The sequence below is a fragment of the Planococcus citri genome, chromosome 4, assembly GCF_950023065.1.
Source record: "Planococcus citri chromosome 4, ihPlaCitr1.1, whole genome shotgun sequence".
In the NCBI taxonomy this organism is placed as follows: domain Eukaryota; kingdom Metazoa; phylum Arthropoda; class Insecta; order Hemiptera; family Pseudococcidae; genus Planococcus; species Planococcus citri.
This window is the reverse complement of record NC_088680.1, coordinates 40,935,457-40,953,160: the sequence shown is the minus strand read 5'-3', so window position 1 is coordinate 40,953,160 and position 17,704 is coordinate 40,935,457. Positions and strand designations below refer to the sequence as shown.

The 17,704-nt window shown below is 34.3% G+C and overlaps 2 protein-coding genes across 2 annotated transcripts in view; one reads left to right on the top strand and one right to left on the bottom strand.

Moving 5' to 3' along the window:
• kcc (solute carrier family 12 member kcc) overlaps window positions 1-17,704 on the bottom strand; it is a 650,839-nt gene that overhangs the window by 539,925 nt on the left and 93,210 nt on the right. The gene's annotated exons all lie outside the window — the stretch shown is intronic.
• Window positions 10,784-13,046, top strand: BckdhA (Branched chain keto acid dehydrogenase E1 subunit alpha). Its single transcript, XM_065361596.1, has 9 exons — window positions 10,784-11,028; window positions 11,113-11,280; window positions 11,357-11,552; window positions 11,638-11,799; window positions 11,856-12,000; window positions 12,069-12,272; window positions 12,361-12,529; window positions 12,630-12,724; window positions 12,795-13,046. The coding sequence occupies exons 1-9, from the start codon at window positions 10,990-10,992 to the stop codon at window positions 12,868-12,870; spliced, it is 1,254 nt and encodes a 417-aa protein (XP_065217668.1). The 5' UTR covers window positions 10,784-10,989; the 3' UTR covers window positions 12,871-13,046.

Below are 17,704 nucleotides of genomic sequence, written 5' to 3'. Positions count from 1 at the left end.
CGTGGAAAGAACATCCACACAGGCGGCAGCTCTGGGACAGGGACAAGGACACATAATTCAAAATTCAATGTACTCTGGGAAATGGGTAAATGAAACCGCCACAACAACCTGCGTTCGATGCCTGATCATCGTTTCGCGTACACCGCAGCAATCAAGAAAATTACCTCGCGGCCTAATTTATACACTCGCATACGTATTTCATCTCAATATGCGCATAAATTCCATTAGAAAATCACAGCACACATATACCACACGTCGATAATGGTAATAAGATGGTATTCATCAACGTTTGATGATTACGACGACGACGAAGATATCTACCTAGCTACCGGTGCTGGTGAGTGTTGACGAATCTAATCTATAATTTATTTTGATTACCGCCGCGTGCCATTTTTTCTACGTAATATACTTTCAAATGCGAATCATTCTTTTCCCTCTTGATCTTTCTTTTCAAGTCGTCGACAAGTCAACGCGGCAGGAGAAGAAAGCTTTCGGTTCGGTTTGCCTGACTAGAGCTAAAAAAGGTACTTATAGAGATAGAGAGACGTGCATTTCGCATCGGAGATGGAAAAAAATACGATTTTTCTTTCTGCAAAAGTCACGCCACGCCGAGCCGGCTGTAAATAAACCGTGTACCTTTCCGATGAAATATTCACTCGTGAACTACGACCAAAATGCCCGTTCAATATTCATAAAGATATTTTCAATCGGTCGAAAAAAACATGAGAAAGCGAGAGAAAAAAACCCAGAGCTTGGTAGGCCGATGACGCGGCGCGGCGATGTAAATAAACTCTTCTATCGAACAGGTAAGAAGGGGTGGTTGGCGAGGGGAAAATTCATCTAGCGAGTTTTCACCTTTTTTTCTCTCTGTTTCTTTTTTTTATTTTATTTTCGATAAATATACCTGCACCTGGCTCGTGCATACGTGTATGTTTCTCTCCGCCATAGTTGGCTTTTTTTGAACCCCTGCACCTGTGCCCCTGATACCTCAACTACCACCGTACTCGTATTATACGTGCGTACATTAAACATTAATCATAAAAAGTAATAAAAGCCGTCGTGTGTCTTCACTTCAACTTACTCACACAAACGTGAGTGTTGGGGAAAAAACTCTCTTCAAACAAAAGTACCTCTGTAGTAGGTACCTGTGCCTACCTACGCGTACTCAAATATTTGTATACACGAGGAAAGTGAATCCTATATACATATGTACCTATAGCGATAAACAGGAGGTAGTCTTCGATCGATAATACTTCCACCGATGAGTAAAACGGCATACAGCATACCAGTCTGAAAGGTACACGAATTGATATATTTCATTATAGGTACAAATATGCACCATACAGGGTGTCCTATCTAACGGCTGCAGTACTTCATAAGGATCATTCACCCCATGGATTCAACTTACTCGTCGAAAATTACACTAGCGACGAGGTGTTCCATTAGAGTGTCAAATAATTCACTCCTTAATACAGCAACCAAAACTAGCCAACTGGTGCGAATTAGTTTGCCTACCTGAAAATTGAAAGGGACGAAGATATGCGGTATAAACTGCTGATTCTTCATTACCGAAATTTCGCCTCCGGAGGTGCTTTTTGAGGAGGGATACGAGTCCCAAAAGAAAGGTCATTTTTGAAAAAATCACAGTTTTTACAGTCTATACCCCATCTAACCTATGTATTTAGAAAAAAAATGTCCAATTCAAAAAGATTGTAATATTTGAGATTCTGCGTTGATCAAAGCCATTGCCATCACAATCTAAGACTCCTTTTAGGAGTTCACTGAGCAGTCCAAAATTTGCAATTCGCTTATTCATGGATAAACTCGCGTTTTGAAAATATTTTCTTTTCAAATATTTTACATTGATTGAGCCAAAACATCGAAATATATCATTTCTGAAACTGGGTAATTTTTTAAAACGCAATGGTGCTAATTTTTTGACCGTTATTGAAAATTTCAGATGATCGAGAAAAAAAGTCAATAATAAAATTTTTTCAGTTTTTTTGAACTGGCAACAATGATTGAAAAATTGGCAGAAATGTATTCCAAAATACTCCCTCATTTTCAGAAATGATATTTTTAGATGTTTTGGTATAATTAATACAAAATAAACGAGAAACATTTTTTTTCAAAACTCGAATTTACCCAAAAAAGTTAGTGCAACCTGGTCATTGAAACCCCAAAAGTGGTCTCGGATTTCTAAATGCAATAATGTTCCAAGTCAACGCAGAATCTCAAATATGTACGGTATCTACTACCGTTTGAAACTGGGCCATTTTTCCCAAAACGAGATGGGTAAGGGCAAAAGCTAAAAAACTTTTGTTTATTCGAAAATTCCTTTTCCTTGCGGGCCCATTTATCTTCCCCTCGAAGGACACCATGGGTGGGGTACAATTTTTTCTATGTGGCTTTCAACTCAAAATAAAGGTCTCTGCTGAGTTTGGTCAAAATCTTTTGGCCTGCTTTTTCGCGATCCTCCAATACATAATTTTCTAAGTGTTATAATTCTTTCAATTTTAGAATTAGGCATACAAATGATCAACTTTATAGCATTACAGACAAAATGGTGGCTCTTCAAATTCCCGTTTCTATGTTGTGCGAAATTTTAGATTTGAATTTTTGTTGGGAACCAATATTTCAAGCTGAAACCAATCGAAGCATCCTTGATTCATTTTTGGATTCGAGCTAATGGCTAATAGATAATAAATGGTGAAAAAACGAAATTAACCGGTAATTTTTAGTACCTACTCTTTTACTTAAAGTGCTCTGATTTCACTTTTATTTAAATTTTAGTCACCAATATTTTTCATTTGTCAGTAGGTATGGGTATGGCCATAAATTCGAGAAAATAGCAATTGGCAATACATGCCTATAAGGATTACGATTACGAATGTTGCACGGGACGGCGGTTTTGTGATAATTTTTCGAGAAACTTCGAATCCTAAAAGTAAGTTTTGATTTTCTGTAAATATTCTTAAATCTGACTCAGAAAGAAATATGTAATTGTAATAATTTCAAAACTCAAGAAGTACATCAGACAATTATTTTTCATAATTTCTTTCCCTAACCTTCGAGTAGAACGGGGTCATTCCAACAAAAAAGTGATTTTTTGCAATTCTCGATCACCTCTAAAAGGGTGTAATTTGCAAATCAAATTTAACTCGAATTCTCCAATTTTGATTGTAAATACATTTTCATTGGCTTCAAAATTTTGAAATTCGAATAGTCATTTCTTGTAGAAAAATTGAAAATGTAAAAAGAAAATCAAATGGGACCGAGCAAAGCGAGAGCAAACGCTCTTAAAAATTAGTTTCCACGAGGCCGAGGCATAAAAAACGATAGAATTCGAATGATTTTTTTTTTTAATCCTAAATTAAAAAAGAAAAGCAAATAGACCTGAGCGAAGCGAGGACAAAAGCGTCCAAAAAATAGTATTTTGAGGGGTATGAAAACTATATTTTCAGGTGTGATATTAGATACATGAAGAAGGTTGTTATTTTTGAATCAAAATTTTAAAATTCGAATGATGAGTTTTCATTTAAAAAAATTCAAACTTGAAATAGAAAAGCAAACAAGCCCGAGTGAAGCGAGGCCAAAAGCTTTCAAAAATTCATAATTCAAAATCTTAAAAAAGTCGACAAATAAACCCTTTTATATGTATAAAATTTGTACAAAATCCCAGAAAGAAAAGGAACATTGCTAATAATTTGAGAAACTTCGGGTCCTAAAAGTAAGTTTTCATTTTCTGTAAAATACTCTAAAATCTGACTCAGACAGTAATTAATTGTAATTTCAATAACTGAAGAAGTACATCAGGCATTATTTTTCATAATTTTTTTCCCTAACCTTCGAGTAGAACGGGGCTAAGCCAGAGGTCCTTAAAGTAGGGTCATTCCAACAAAAAAGTGGTTTTTTGCCATTCTTGGATAATGTTACTAGTGCATATAGTACTTCGATTACCTCTAAAAAGGCGTAATTTGAGTTTCTACACCTCCTTGACTCATTGAATTCTGAAATTCCATAAGTACATACAACTTCTAATCCTTCGTAAGTGACTTTAGAAATCAATGAATTGCGAAAAATTACGATTTCCTATCATGTTGAGTCATTGAAAAATTCAATTTTGGGAGAACTCAGCTACATTCGAGATCAGCATATTTAAAAATCGATTACAACACTTTTTACGATAATCTCGATCGGATGGTCTAAGTTTACTTTTTACGCTTGGAATTTCTCAAACACCTGCAAAGATGAACTTATAAAATTTGTTCGAAATAATATTAGCAAAAAAATGTTCATCGAGATATTCAAATCTGCTGAGAACGAACCCAACGCGAGCTTCACAAAATAAAACTTTCAATGGTACATAGAACAGTGCCATAACATTATTGAGAAATGGTCATTTTCGAAATCCAGCGATCTTCAAGTAGCTTGTAAAGGACTTAAAGTAGTATCAAATTTCAAATTCAATCTCAATGGTTCAGGAAGGTTTAAAAATTCGAAACGTGTCTTTTCAGGGGGTCCAAGTCCAGAACTGGCAAAACCCCATGTTTTTTCACACAAATGATCGTATTTTGACCTCTGAAGCTAATACTAACTCTCCCAAACTGAATTTCATCATTTCCGAACATTCAGAAACTTCTAGCACGATTTTAGATTCCTTCGGAAATTTTTTTTTGATTAGAAATCGTGCTGAAGACTCCAGAATTGCCTGGCTATAAACGATGAAATTTAGTTCGGAGAGTTGATGATATTATTTTCAGATTACATACCTAGATCTTTCTCTCTTTATTATAGAATGTTTCTCTCCCTCCTGCACTATACCCTCACATACCTTCATTATCGCCAATCAGTTTCCACTTCAAACCATCAGTCAAACAAATTCACGTTTGTTCATTTTGCTTTTCTTCATCCTCTCGAATGGTATGATATACGTATGTACAGTGATTCGTGTTAAGCTTTTGTAACTTGTGATAATTGCAAGTGTAAAGATTAATGTTTCATCAACATGGGTATGTGTTTTGATTACATTAATTCGTAATGGTAAGTATGGTATTTAAGAATTCAGCTTTTATCATTTCTACAAAATATTGAAGAAAAAGCATATCTCTACTTCCGAAAACAATCAAGTTGAGATTTTCGAAAATTCACCAAAAATCAAAAAATCCATGTGGGCAGCTGAAATTCTATTTGAGGGATTCCAGACTATGCTCAATCTCCATTATCATTCATTATATCACTGGAACTTGGACCATTTCGTATAATCATGTTTTCCCCTTATTTTCTCTTTCACTTATTTTGTAATGTATGTTGCTGTTGTTTTAATTATTTGTTAATCCGGCACCCCACCTCGCCTCCGGGTATAGGGGTGTGATCATATAATCGTATTCAACGCTCTGCTTATAATATTTCAATAAATTTCAATTTCAATATTATTAAACGTTGACCCACAGGATCTCAACTTGTCGGAATCTTTCTAGAAAAACTGCTGATCTAATCAAGATGCCCCCTTTTAGCCTACTTCTCCCGAATTCACTTCATCGGTCGACTGAAAAGAGCTACTTTCTACGAAAATCCTAATCTCACACACGTCAGACACTCAATAGGACACCCTGTATACTATAAATCATCCAATACCCCACTCGATATCGCAAACAAGTCCCTTCCAATCCAACCTATCAATTTACACGTAATATAATACACTATGCGGCGCAGCAATAGGCCAAGCTAGGCGCAAAATACCAACCAACCAAACGTATAAAAGCTGTATAGGTGTAGATGTAGGTGCAAACATCGTTAAGCTCAGTCCGTTTTAACATGCAATATAAATGCTAATGATGTATAAGGCGAAAACATTCAAAAATTGTACAGTCACACCTCTTCGTTCTACTTCTCTTCTAGTCATCTTGCGACTAGAGACTCCTCTTTTAAAGGAATATCTCCTCGTGCCACATACTATACAAAAGTCCAACACCTACGTTCGTTTTTCTTTCTCGCAATAGATTCATTTTCGCTTAGCAGGCGATAGAACAGAATTTGAATAGAAATTGCTATTTTTTTCGAAACGATTTCCATTCGGTGTTTTTAAAAAACAAAAAAGAAACGAGTAATTAAATATAGTGCGACGATGGTCGTTTGTTTTTAATTCATTTCGCGCGGACCGGCACCCTTTTGAGGATCGTTATCGAAAAAAATAAAATTTGAATAATTCCTTTTCGCTTAATTTATTATATAACGCAGTTGAAATATTATTTGGTTGGGGTGGAATTGAAATTTCTCTTACGAAGAAGATATTTTTAATTAATTTTTTCCTTCTTTTTTGCAGGTATTCCTAATATAAATAATCATTTTTTATTTTATAGTTACATAACTGCGTTGCAGCCAAGTTCCAGTGTATTATAAATAATCGCTGCAAGAAGAAAAAGGATTAAGACTTGCCTAACTATGTAAACGTGGGGCGGATTGATCTCAAATCGGTTTCAGAGTATTTCACATTGGTGAAACCTAAAATTTGACAAGTTGGTTTTGAGCATGAAAAAAAGAAATAACGGATGTCGACCTCTAAAAAGGCACTAATTAGGTATACATACAGTAAATTATTAGTTATTTTTCTACACCAGTTTTAAATGTTTGAATTTGAAAACAAAGATACCCACAATATTGATTGAATGTCCCTATCGCTGATACCTCTGAAATGCAAAATTTTTACTAAATTTCAACTTAAAATTTCTATTTTAAAGCTGAAGCTCAAAACTAGCATCTAAAAGTATGGTAGCATAGTATGCGATTCAAGGTCTACTGCATAGATCAACTTTCAACAAAATCCCAGGAAAGGGGGCACAGTTTATGAAGTGCCCTAATGAGATCCGCCACCATTCAAAGAACAAAAAAAATTAATGGATACCAAATCGTGCATCTTCCACAATGTGTAGCCATGAAATAACTATCGTCTTCGAGAGTTGGAAAATTTCAAATAGCAAGCTGTAAATCATCACTTTGCTTTAATTGAACGATTTTCGTAAAAGGTAAGGATGGTAGGTATTTACTTTATACATATTTAACAAGGCGAATAGTGTACCTGTGGTTACGTTCAAAGAGAGGATTCTGCTCATTTGCAGTTGCAAAATGTAAATATTTGTCGTGTTTGTCGAATACTATCTAAACGTTACGTTTACCTATGTACAAGACTCAAAATGACCATGTTTTACTCGTCGTGTTCCACATATACAAGTCATCACCTACGAGTACATCATACTGTATTAATGGAAACGGTATCGAATATTTGCAATTGTATTGAGTAAATATTCAAGCCTTTTACCGCAAAATATCGATAAATCGAACTCGAGCAATAAAAATACACCCAACGTATTCGATACACAGCGTAAAAGATGACGAAAAAAATCCAATCTGTGAGAAAATTCAGTTTAATTCGAATATAGAATACAATTCATTTTACGCTAGCAGGTACGTGATTTTCGACGCGAACGGTAGTAGGTAATTTCGTACAGCGAAGGAAGAATCATTCTGTGCGAACATTCGTGATAAAAATATATAAATATTGACGAACGTCCTTATTGATAAATTTACTTAGCTTTCCAAGGTGAAAAAATGTCGTAAGAATTAATGAGAAATTGTCGCATTTTCATGGCATTTCCGTTCGGTTCACTCGACTGCCGAGCTTAGTTTTTAGAAAAATTCTTCGTCAAATTATTGTACGAGTGTAGTGCTAGGAAGGTAAGGTACCTTAAAATGGTAGAAAAGAATCGGGTCTCCGTTTGTATGTCATTTTCACGCAACCAAGACACTTTCGAAAATGAATCTTCGTTATAGTGAGCCATTTTTTCCAAATTAATGAACCGTTTGTATTGAAAGAAAAGCGAAGGGTTTAGTAGGTCGACATTCTCTCGCTTTTTTTTTGATTAATTTTTTATTTGAAGTGCGAATACCTGCGTGAATTTGAAATCCTTTATCCAAACTTGGATGCGGGGTTTCTCTGTCGATTTTCCTGGTCGAAGAATTTTTCTGGTTGTTTGAATGGCAATGGTCTCATTCAGATGATAGATATTTCTTTTTTTTTTTACAAAGGGAGTATCACGATTTGTACAAAAATCTCGTCATTATAAGGATTATTTTTGAATTATTTATCATCTATGTCAGACTTTTTGAAACTTGGAAAAAAAGATCAATTTCCAATAGGTATTTGTAGCATCTGACTGACTTTCGAGAACGTGGGAAAAATTGCGACAAATTCTTGACATTCAGCCAGACATTCAAAATTTTGTTTAAAAATCCTCTATTTCTAAAATTTCTGCAGCGATTAAAGGAATTTTACAATTTTACATACCTACTTTTTTAATTTGATGTGCCAAATGTACATAGGTAAGTTCAGAAGAAGATCTTGACTACCCAGAAGAACAGATTTTCGAATGTAAGCAGAGACCAAACCAAACAATCTTGTCCCCACGATCATTAAAATTAGGTAAACCCATTCATTATAGCCTACTACTTTTTCCTCAAGAAACTTTTTTTGGTAAGGGGATTTCCAGTGTTATCGATATTATGATGAAAAACCCTACATTCAATCAATATTAATAGCAAATACGAGTATTTGAATTACATAGTAAGTAATCTTCCAAGTATAGTACCTCTGACATCGATAAACTATACTTTGAAAAATGTATCATTCAGAGCGAGTTCTATTGGAACGTTTTTTAAATATTCTAACAAGGGAAGTACATATCTGAACCGGCAGCAAGATTTTTGAGTTCACAAAGGTAAATCGAAAGAGAAAGCAAAAACACATCACTACTCAAGATTTCAGGAGTTTTGAGCACTTTCCGATTTTTGAAGAAACTTTGAAAATCTTCGAGCCAAAACTAAAAAAAATCATCAAAATTTCATCAAATTAGCCTAGAAATGCGAAATTTGATATACATCCTATTTTTACTTGCCGAATCGATTTGAAATGGTTTTGAATTATTTTGAGCAATTCTGTAGTCTGTAGAAAATTTCTGAAAGTTGAAATTTCCACAAAATTTAACAAAATGAACCTGAAATTCGTCCTATACTGAACTTTAATTTCAATGTGTTGAGTCGACTGGAAGTGATTTTGAGCCGTTTCGGAGCTTCCAGCGGCAGTTTAGAAATTCCGGTTTAAAACCACTTTCAGTGGACTCAGAATGTTGAAATTATGACATGTAGTGCAATTCAGCTTCACAACTCGAGGTACTTGAGGAAATTTTGTGGAAATTACAACTTTCAAAAATCTATCAGACGCTTCAGAGCTACTCAAAACTACTCAAGACAGTTTCTAATCGATTCGCCAAGCCGAAAATCGGATTTTACCCCAAGTTTCAGCTTTCTAGGACAATATGGTAAAATTTTGATTTTTTTCATTACTCGCTCAACTTTGATTTTTAAAAATGCACAAAAATTGAAAAATATTTCGATATATTTTTAGATACTCTTCGGATCTAGCTTCGTCTGGTTTAAAAATTTATATGCCAGTTAAAATACTTCTTCGTTGGAGAAAAATTTTTGAATTTGGCAAAAAAAATCCGAAGAACATACAATAATACATCATCAATCATAATTTCAAGTGCTATGCATTTCAAATTTTGACGGATTTTCGAAAATTAAACGCTTCATTTCTCAAGAAAAAATGAATATTTCATCAAATTAAGATGGAAAGCCGATATCCAGTTCATATTTCATTTCCGACCTCATGAATCGATACCTTGAAATAAGTACAATACGCAATTGAATAATAAGTCAAGTGCTTTTTGCCAATAGCACCAATCTTGGAATAATCGGTCTCGTGGTTCTTTCGATCCGTTTTCCCGAGTTCAAATCAAATGGACATCTATTGAGAGCTGGAAAACTCAAAAATCCACTGAATAATCCAAAACGTGCATTTTAACAGATTAAGAAGGCCAAAAGCAGAGTAAACAAATTTCAGCTTCGTACCAGCAATCGACTGTATTATTGAACTTCTTCCAAAAAAAAAAAGGATCCAAATCGTACCAAGCTTTCAAAAATTCGTCAAACATTAAGAAATGAAATTCGACGTCAGAAATTTTACTCGATGGTGTATTTTGTATGATGGATGCTCTTTCGACTCTTCGCTGTCTAGGGCAACATCTTTCCGCCAGTCAGAATACCTCTCTCAAGAGTTCGTTTTCAGAACTTGCTGAAAAAAGAAGGTGCAGCAGAAAAAAATAAAAGAAATCTCAGACTAGTAAGTAAGTACTTTTTTTAATTTTTCAATTTAAAAAACTCAACAAAAATCATCATTAGGCATTTTATACAGATAATCTTTCCGTTCAGGATTATTTGTCTTCCATTTCAAACACACTACATACATGTATTTAAACAAAATGATAGCTTAAAATTGTATTATCATTAGGCAAACTGATAGTGACAATCAGTTGATTGCCCAAAACACGCGAATAAGAAGTTACTCGTATATTGATCCTGCAATAAAAGAAATTCGTTCTTATTTGATCTTTACGTTTCAATATACGAAGTCTTATTGTAAGAATGCAACAAAAGCAATGTTATTTTTTTATTTGAACTAGCAGGTAACCAGATTTGCATTCATTTCCTATAAAAATGATGTATTTCTATTTACGTAGGTTATCTCTTTGCGTACATTGAAAAAAAAATCACTGTTTTTCAATCAATTTGTGTGAGAAAATGAGAACGAGTAATCAATTCAAGTCGCATTCATTAGTTATTCTAACGGTCACATGTACCGAATAGGTAATTATATTTTCTAATAGGTACCACGTCATTAGTGCCTGACTACTTAACACACAGGTCGGACGTACATGTAAAGGAAGATAAAGAGTTGTAAATTTCAGATAGGTAGTTCAGTTGTTCGATAATCGTAGAGTAACGTAATGTAATTCATTCGTGCGTGAATGTTCTTAATATTTGTTTTGTATAAAGATAAAATGAATCGTGAAATGTAACATCAAAACACTAACAATGTTCAGCAAATACAGAAATTTTCAAGCTGTAGTTCAGGTAATTTTTTAAAAAAATTTGAACGTTAAACAGCTATATGAGTAGGTAGATTAATTCTAACAAACTAATATTCTTTTTTTGAAGCCTATCTTTCGAAGATTGTCTACGGCATTAAAGACTGATGAAGGAGTTAGCCAATGTAACTCGAATTATACAAGTACTCTAAATATTCACGAACCCGGTAATCACTTACCCATATTCAGAATTTTGAACGAAGATGGGCAACTGAATGATCCATCTGTTTCTTTGAATGTAAGTCAAACTCAAAGCTACTTACGTATCTCACAGATGTTTACACCCTCTATTTTAAAATTATTTTTCATTATAGTTAGATGAGAAAACATTGATCTCCATGTACAAATGCATGGTATCGATGAAAGAAACCGATAAAATTCTGTACGAATGCCAACGTCAAGGTAGGATATCTTTTTATATGACGCATTACGGCGAAGAAGCAGCTTCAGTAGGAAGTGCTGCAGCTTTGAACTCGGATGATTTGGTTTTTTCGCAGTATCGTGAAGTTGGTAGGTGTTGGATATCTTTTTTTTTTTTTAATCTAACGTGAATCTTTTTCAAAATACACACGACTCATCGTTACATCACGATTAGGTGTCCTACATTGGAGAGGTGTACCTCTCGACGATTTAATCAATCAATGCTTCGGTAACGAGGAAGATCTAGGAAAAGGGAAACAAATGCCAATACATTATGGATCAAAACAACACTCGTTCGTTACAATCTCATCGCCTTTAGCCACTCAAATACCTCAAGGTAAACAATTTTTAAACTTTCGATCGTGAATTAGCACTAATATTGGTTCTTTATAGCTGTTGGAGCGGCATATGCTTTCAAAAGGGCTAAAAATGATCGTTGCGTTATCACGTATTTCGGAGAAGGTGCTGCCAGCGAAGGAGATGCCCACGCAGCTTTCAATTTTGCAGCTACTCTAGAGTGTCCAGTCATTTTCTTCTGGTAACTCGATTAAGATTATTTTATTGCAACATCGGTTAACATTATTTAGAGATGGAATAATTTCACAGCCGCAATAACCAGTATGCTATTTCTACTTGTGCTGATGAACAATATAGAGGTGATGGTATAGCAGGAAGAGCAGCTGGGTATGGAATTTCTGCTATAAAAGTCGACGGTAATGATATCATAGCGGTTTATCAGGCGACCAAATTAGCTCGTGAATTTATTCTAAAGAATAATAAACCGATTGTGATGGAAGCACTGACCTACAGGTGAACAAAATATCTACCAGTGATAATCTCTGAAAAATAAAGAAAATGTAACATGATGATAACCTACCTATATTGCATTCATTTGCAGAAAAGGACATCATAGCACGTCTGACGACAGCACTGCTTATCGATCGAAGACAGAGATAGAAAATTGGGAATCTAAAGATCCATTGAGAAGGTTGAAACTGTTTCTACAAGATAATAACTGGTGGAACGAAGAACTCGAAAATGCGTACAAAAGTGATATTAAAAAACGAGTACGAATTCTCCTTGATATTATTCTTCAAGTTTATAAAATCTGACGATATTTCTTAAATCTACATATGAATCTAATTTCATTAAAACATTGCTGTCTAGGTTCTAAGCTCCATGGCAATGGCTGAGAAGAAGAAAAAACCAAATTGGAAAGAAATGTTCAACGATGTTTATAACGAGATGCCTGAAAATTTGAAGTAAGTTCTAAATTATTCGTTATGTTTACCTACAAAAATCGGAGTATTGCATCGAATTTTTTTGTTTCAGAGAACAAATGAAATACATGGAAGATCATTTATCAAAGTACAACCAACACTATCCGTTGGAAAATTTCAAATCTTGAACGCAAGACAGATTTGAATAGAGCCACATCTTTCAAAAAAATGTTTGATACAACCCATTCATATTCTTCTTCTTGACAAAACAGGATAGAAAATAATGACAAATCTAATACCTAATTTCCATTGTAAAATCGTTCAATTCACTAATATCACATTAAAATGGAGTGAAAAAAATGAATTTTCAATCTATGTACTCAATATGTGACTCAAGTTCAAATCGAAGCATTTTTATGCAAGACTGCGAACTAAGTCAAACGAAAGAAAGTATAGAAAAAATTAGAAAAGGGTCATTAAAACCAATTGTGTTCCGAATTCAATCCCAAACTGAAGTAGAATTCAAATGAAGAGTGATATTCCAAAACTCGCTTTGTCCATTTTTATCAAAGTTGGGTTTTCAGTGGTACCTGGTAGATGAAGTATTAACTCACATTCCTACATCATCAACCTACCAAAATGAGGTGTTAAACTCATCTAAATAGTCAATTCACTAAAAATTTAAAAAAAAAATAATGTTCCAAAACGCGCTTTGTCCACTTTTATTGAAATTTTTTTCAGCAGTATTTAGTGGATGAAATGTATACCTACACTCCTACATCATAAATCCACCCAAATAAAGTGCTCAACTCGCCTAAAAAGCCAATTTACCCGTTTAAAGGGAAACTGTTTTTCCTCTCTCCTGAAAAGTTGTGAAAATGGACAAAGCGAGTTTTGGAATATCACTCTTCAAATATATTTTCGTTTACCAAGATCATCTCACCAAATCTGTAACCTTCGTAACCTCGAAAGCTTCAAAAAAAAAAATCTTAAAAATTTAATCTCAAACTGGAATTGAAAAAAAAATCATCAAAATGCACCGAACTTTAAAATTAGATAATCGTTGCAATTATTTATGCATTCCATGTTGCGTGCATTCAGATAATTTTTTTTTTGAAAAATTTCAGTCAAAAATCAAATTTTTAGATTTTAAATGAGCTTGAAAACAACTAAACTAGTTCAAAAATTGTAAGGAACAAAAAAATGATTCATTTTAATTATTTTACATGCTCTACCAATCAATTATTTTCTAAAAAATTTATTGTTGATTTTTTTTGAGTTTTGGCAACCAGTTGCAAACCAGTGAACAAGTTTAAAAAAGTATGGGACATTTCAATCACTCAATCCATAGGGTTGACTTTATAGATGGGGGAGGGGGGAGCAGGAGGCGAATTCTGAGAAATTTCATTTTTATAAGATAACAACATAGTTATTATGTCTGAAAAAATGTGTATCTACAAATTTGAACCGGTTCAACGTTCACTTATGTCCGGATAATCTTTTTGCTGCTTGCGAAAGCCCCCCCTCTATCATAAAAATTACCTCCTGAGGTATCTTCCAACTCAACATTTGGTTCAGTGAGATGGTACATTGACCTGAAAAGAATTTGTAGCAAGAAGAGGCAAATGAGAAAAACCCAATCAATGACTCATTCTGAGTTGCCAAAATTCATTTCTTGATTTTGAGCGAATTTTTTCAATAGGTCGGAAATAGTCTACTGGTATATTAAATCTGAAAGTCTCCTTGTATTATCCCAAAGTGAACTCCCCGAATCGGTTTCCATCCCTTTTGAGCCGATCCTGAGGCTCCAATAAAAATTTTTCTCCGGCAATTTCAACCAAGTTTAGAAGACGTTGTAATCAACTTCGACAGCTAAAAATTTAGTCTTGTTATCAGGTACGAAATTCAGAATTGGTTCGAAGTGGTTGAGTAATTTGCCGCAGAAATTGGGGATTTTAGAATTTTTTTCAAATTCCAAACTTTCAACTATTGGATTTGCGATTCATCTGCCTTACTCGATTCAGAATGTTGAAGTCATGACACGATTAAATTTTCAACTGCTAAAGTGCATTACAACGTTTTTCAGAGAGATTTGAAATTGCCGGAGAAAAGTCAACTCAAGCTGGAAGCACCGGATCAGCTCGGAAATGGTGGTAATCGATTCGGAGAGTCGACTTTGACGACATATGAGCTGAATTTCAGATTTTCACCTCTACTTTCTACCATTTTCAAAAATTTGCCAGCAATCGAGAAATAAACTTTGGCAGCTCAAAATTAGGTTCTGAGGTCTAGGAGACGAAGTGACATGCTCTTCCAGTGAGCCTAATTTCAATTCAATTTAAATTGACGAGTTGTAAATGTTTACTTGTGAGAACAAATTACAAAAAACATTCGACTGGCAGGAATACCAGGGTGTCTAACAAAATTTCAAAATAAAAAAGTAGGACTTAGTAGGACTTTTAGCAGGTCATTTTTCGGGCACTCCTGGAATTTTTTTAAGGTCCGGGGGGGGGGGGGGGTAAAAATGCACATTCAAGTTTTTGGCCAAATTTTTGTAAAAAATGTTTGATTTTCTTGTCTTCAAACTCCTTCTTTATGATTTCATTTAAGCAAGTAGGTAAACGCCAAAAATATAAATAAAAACGACGTTTTTTTGTGTAATAATTTACTCATAGAAATTTTATTTTGCTTCAAAATTTTAGAATTGAAATGATGATTTTTTTTGGAAAATTTAAAATTGAAAAAAGAAAAGAGCACTAAAGCGAAACGAGGACAGAACTTCCCAAAAATTAGTATTTTGAGGGGTATGAAAACAATGTTTTCATGTGTAATATTTGAAGACGTTTATAATTTTTATTTCAAAATTTCAAAATTCCAATGATGATTAGGTATTTTAAAAAAATCAAACTTGAAAAAGAAAAGCAAATAAGCCCGAGTGAAGCGAGGCCAAAAGCTTTCAAAAATTCAATCATGTTTTGAGAAGTGAAAACAAAATGTTTCTTTTTATGGAGAGGAGTTTATTTTTCTGATTCAAACTTTGAACATTTCTTGAATTTGAACAATAAGTTTTCTATGCGGGAAAAGAAGAGCAAATAGCCGGAGCGAAGCGAGGGCGAAAGCTCTCGAAAATATGCAATTCAAAATCTAAAAAAGTCAACAAATAAGCCCTCAAAATTCTGGAAAAATTGAAAGTTTTAAAGGTCTAATTGAAAAAAAGTAGGACTTTTGGATAAAATTGTTGAAAAGTAGGACTTTAGTAGGACCAAAAGGACTTTTGAAAAAAAGTAGGACTTTAGTAGGACTAATAGGACCAGTAGGACCTGTTAGACACCCTGAATACAGTTTCCTTTTTGAATAGAGAAATTCGCAAAAAGGATACGCGAAGATGATTTTAATGGATCGAATTGAACAAAGTTGGACTCTGATTCCAAGAAGATTTTGCATTTTGCTTCAAGATAACTGCCATGCTGCCAGAAACAAATTTCATGAGAAAATTTAGTTTGATTGTAAGACTCGCGTCCTCAAAAGACAGTACATATAATATAAAGTTGATTGGCATAGTGAGAAAGAATTGTGGGAGGAGAAACAGTTGGAAAAAATAGCTAAAGAATTACTGAACTCTGCGTAAATCACAAGGTACCCAATACCCATACCTATTGAAACTAAAACTGTTCTGTAGGTGAATTTTGGTTTTAATTCATTTAAAAGCTTATGACGGTAGTAAGTAATCTCAAGTTTTTCATAAGTTTATAATATTTTTAGTTCTCTTTTGTACAACTCCTAATCAGCGAGCCTCTAGCCCAAGACACACTCAAAAATATGTACAAGTCTATTCCTCGAACACCATCTAGATCTGATGTCACATTATAACCCCGCATTTCATATTTTTTAAAAAAATGATTGATGAAAAACACCAGGTTTTAAACCCAAAGAAAACCCCGAAGGTGGGAGATTTTAACGAGCAAAATAAAAAAAATCAAGCTTCAGGGCAGGGGAAATGCAACCCACAATACATACATTCATGTCATTGCAGAACCTCTTGCCTTCATTTGGTTATTATTTTGTCGTGTTGATAGCTTCAGAATTCCATTTTCCAGCAGCTAACACCGCAATAAAAATTACTCTCATTATTAGATGTGTTTAGTTGAAATTGAACATCGTGTGTATTTAATCAATTCCGATCTTCAAAACGTATTCCATCGAAGACTTCGCAAATAAATTTGCTCAAAATTCGACCACATCACAAAATATAATCCTTCTACGTTTGACAATTTTGCAAGAAATCCCGAACTCGTGAAACAAACGTACGAAAATAACGAGGCACACACCCAAATCCTCTGAAAGGTCACACCGGAAATGAACATCAAAAAGACACTCAACCTCGCATAAACGATAACACCTGGCTTAATCAAAACACGTAAAAAAAAATGACACAAACGATGTAAAAATAGGTACACGTTGAAACTTCATCCAAATACTCGAACCCTTTCACACAGAGGAAAAAAAAGAAAGAAGAAAAAATACACCACTTTAGGAATAACCGATTCGACCTACGTACGTATACCCTTACAACATTATTTCAAAAAAATATTGCTTCACGACTACATGTGCGAGAGAAAAGCTGTCAAGTTGATTCAGTTATACTTGTTGGTGTTTGAAAAAGATAGATGAAAATTCGTCGACTGACTGAGAAAAGAGCAGTCAACTTGGAAAAAGTGCGGTGACCGGGGCAAGCCGCCGGGCTACGTTAGTGTTTTAACGTACCTATACAGCATTTTTCTTCTTCATGTCCCGTTCATTAATTTTTTCCGCTTCTTCCTTCTCCTTGAAAGCTCAAAACTCTGAATAGAGAGAGAACTTTCACCCAGTCGCAAGAAATATTCGGCATGTATCTTTTTCGGAAAGCTTGCTCTTTGCGTTGCAGTACCAGTAAAAGTAACAACGAAAGAGATGAGAAAGCCAACTTCGACAAAACTTTCTTAATTTTGTTGCTGCGAGAAGTAGGTACACGCGTAATATGTA

Excerpts from the sequence above, each read along its gene's own strand:
- BckdhA (XM_065361596.1), top strand. The coding sequence starts at position 10,990 with ATGTTCAGCAAATACAGAAATTTTCAAGCTGTAGTTCAG. Across the intron at positions 11,281-11,356 it reads ATCCATCTGTTTCTTTGAAT|TTAGATGAGAAAACATTGAT; the intron begins GTAAGTCAAACT and ends TTTTCATTATAG. Across the intron at positions 12,273-12,360 it reads ATGGAAGCACTGACCTACAG|AAAAGGACATCATAGCACGT; the intron begins GTGAACAAAATA and ends ATTCATTTGCAG.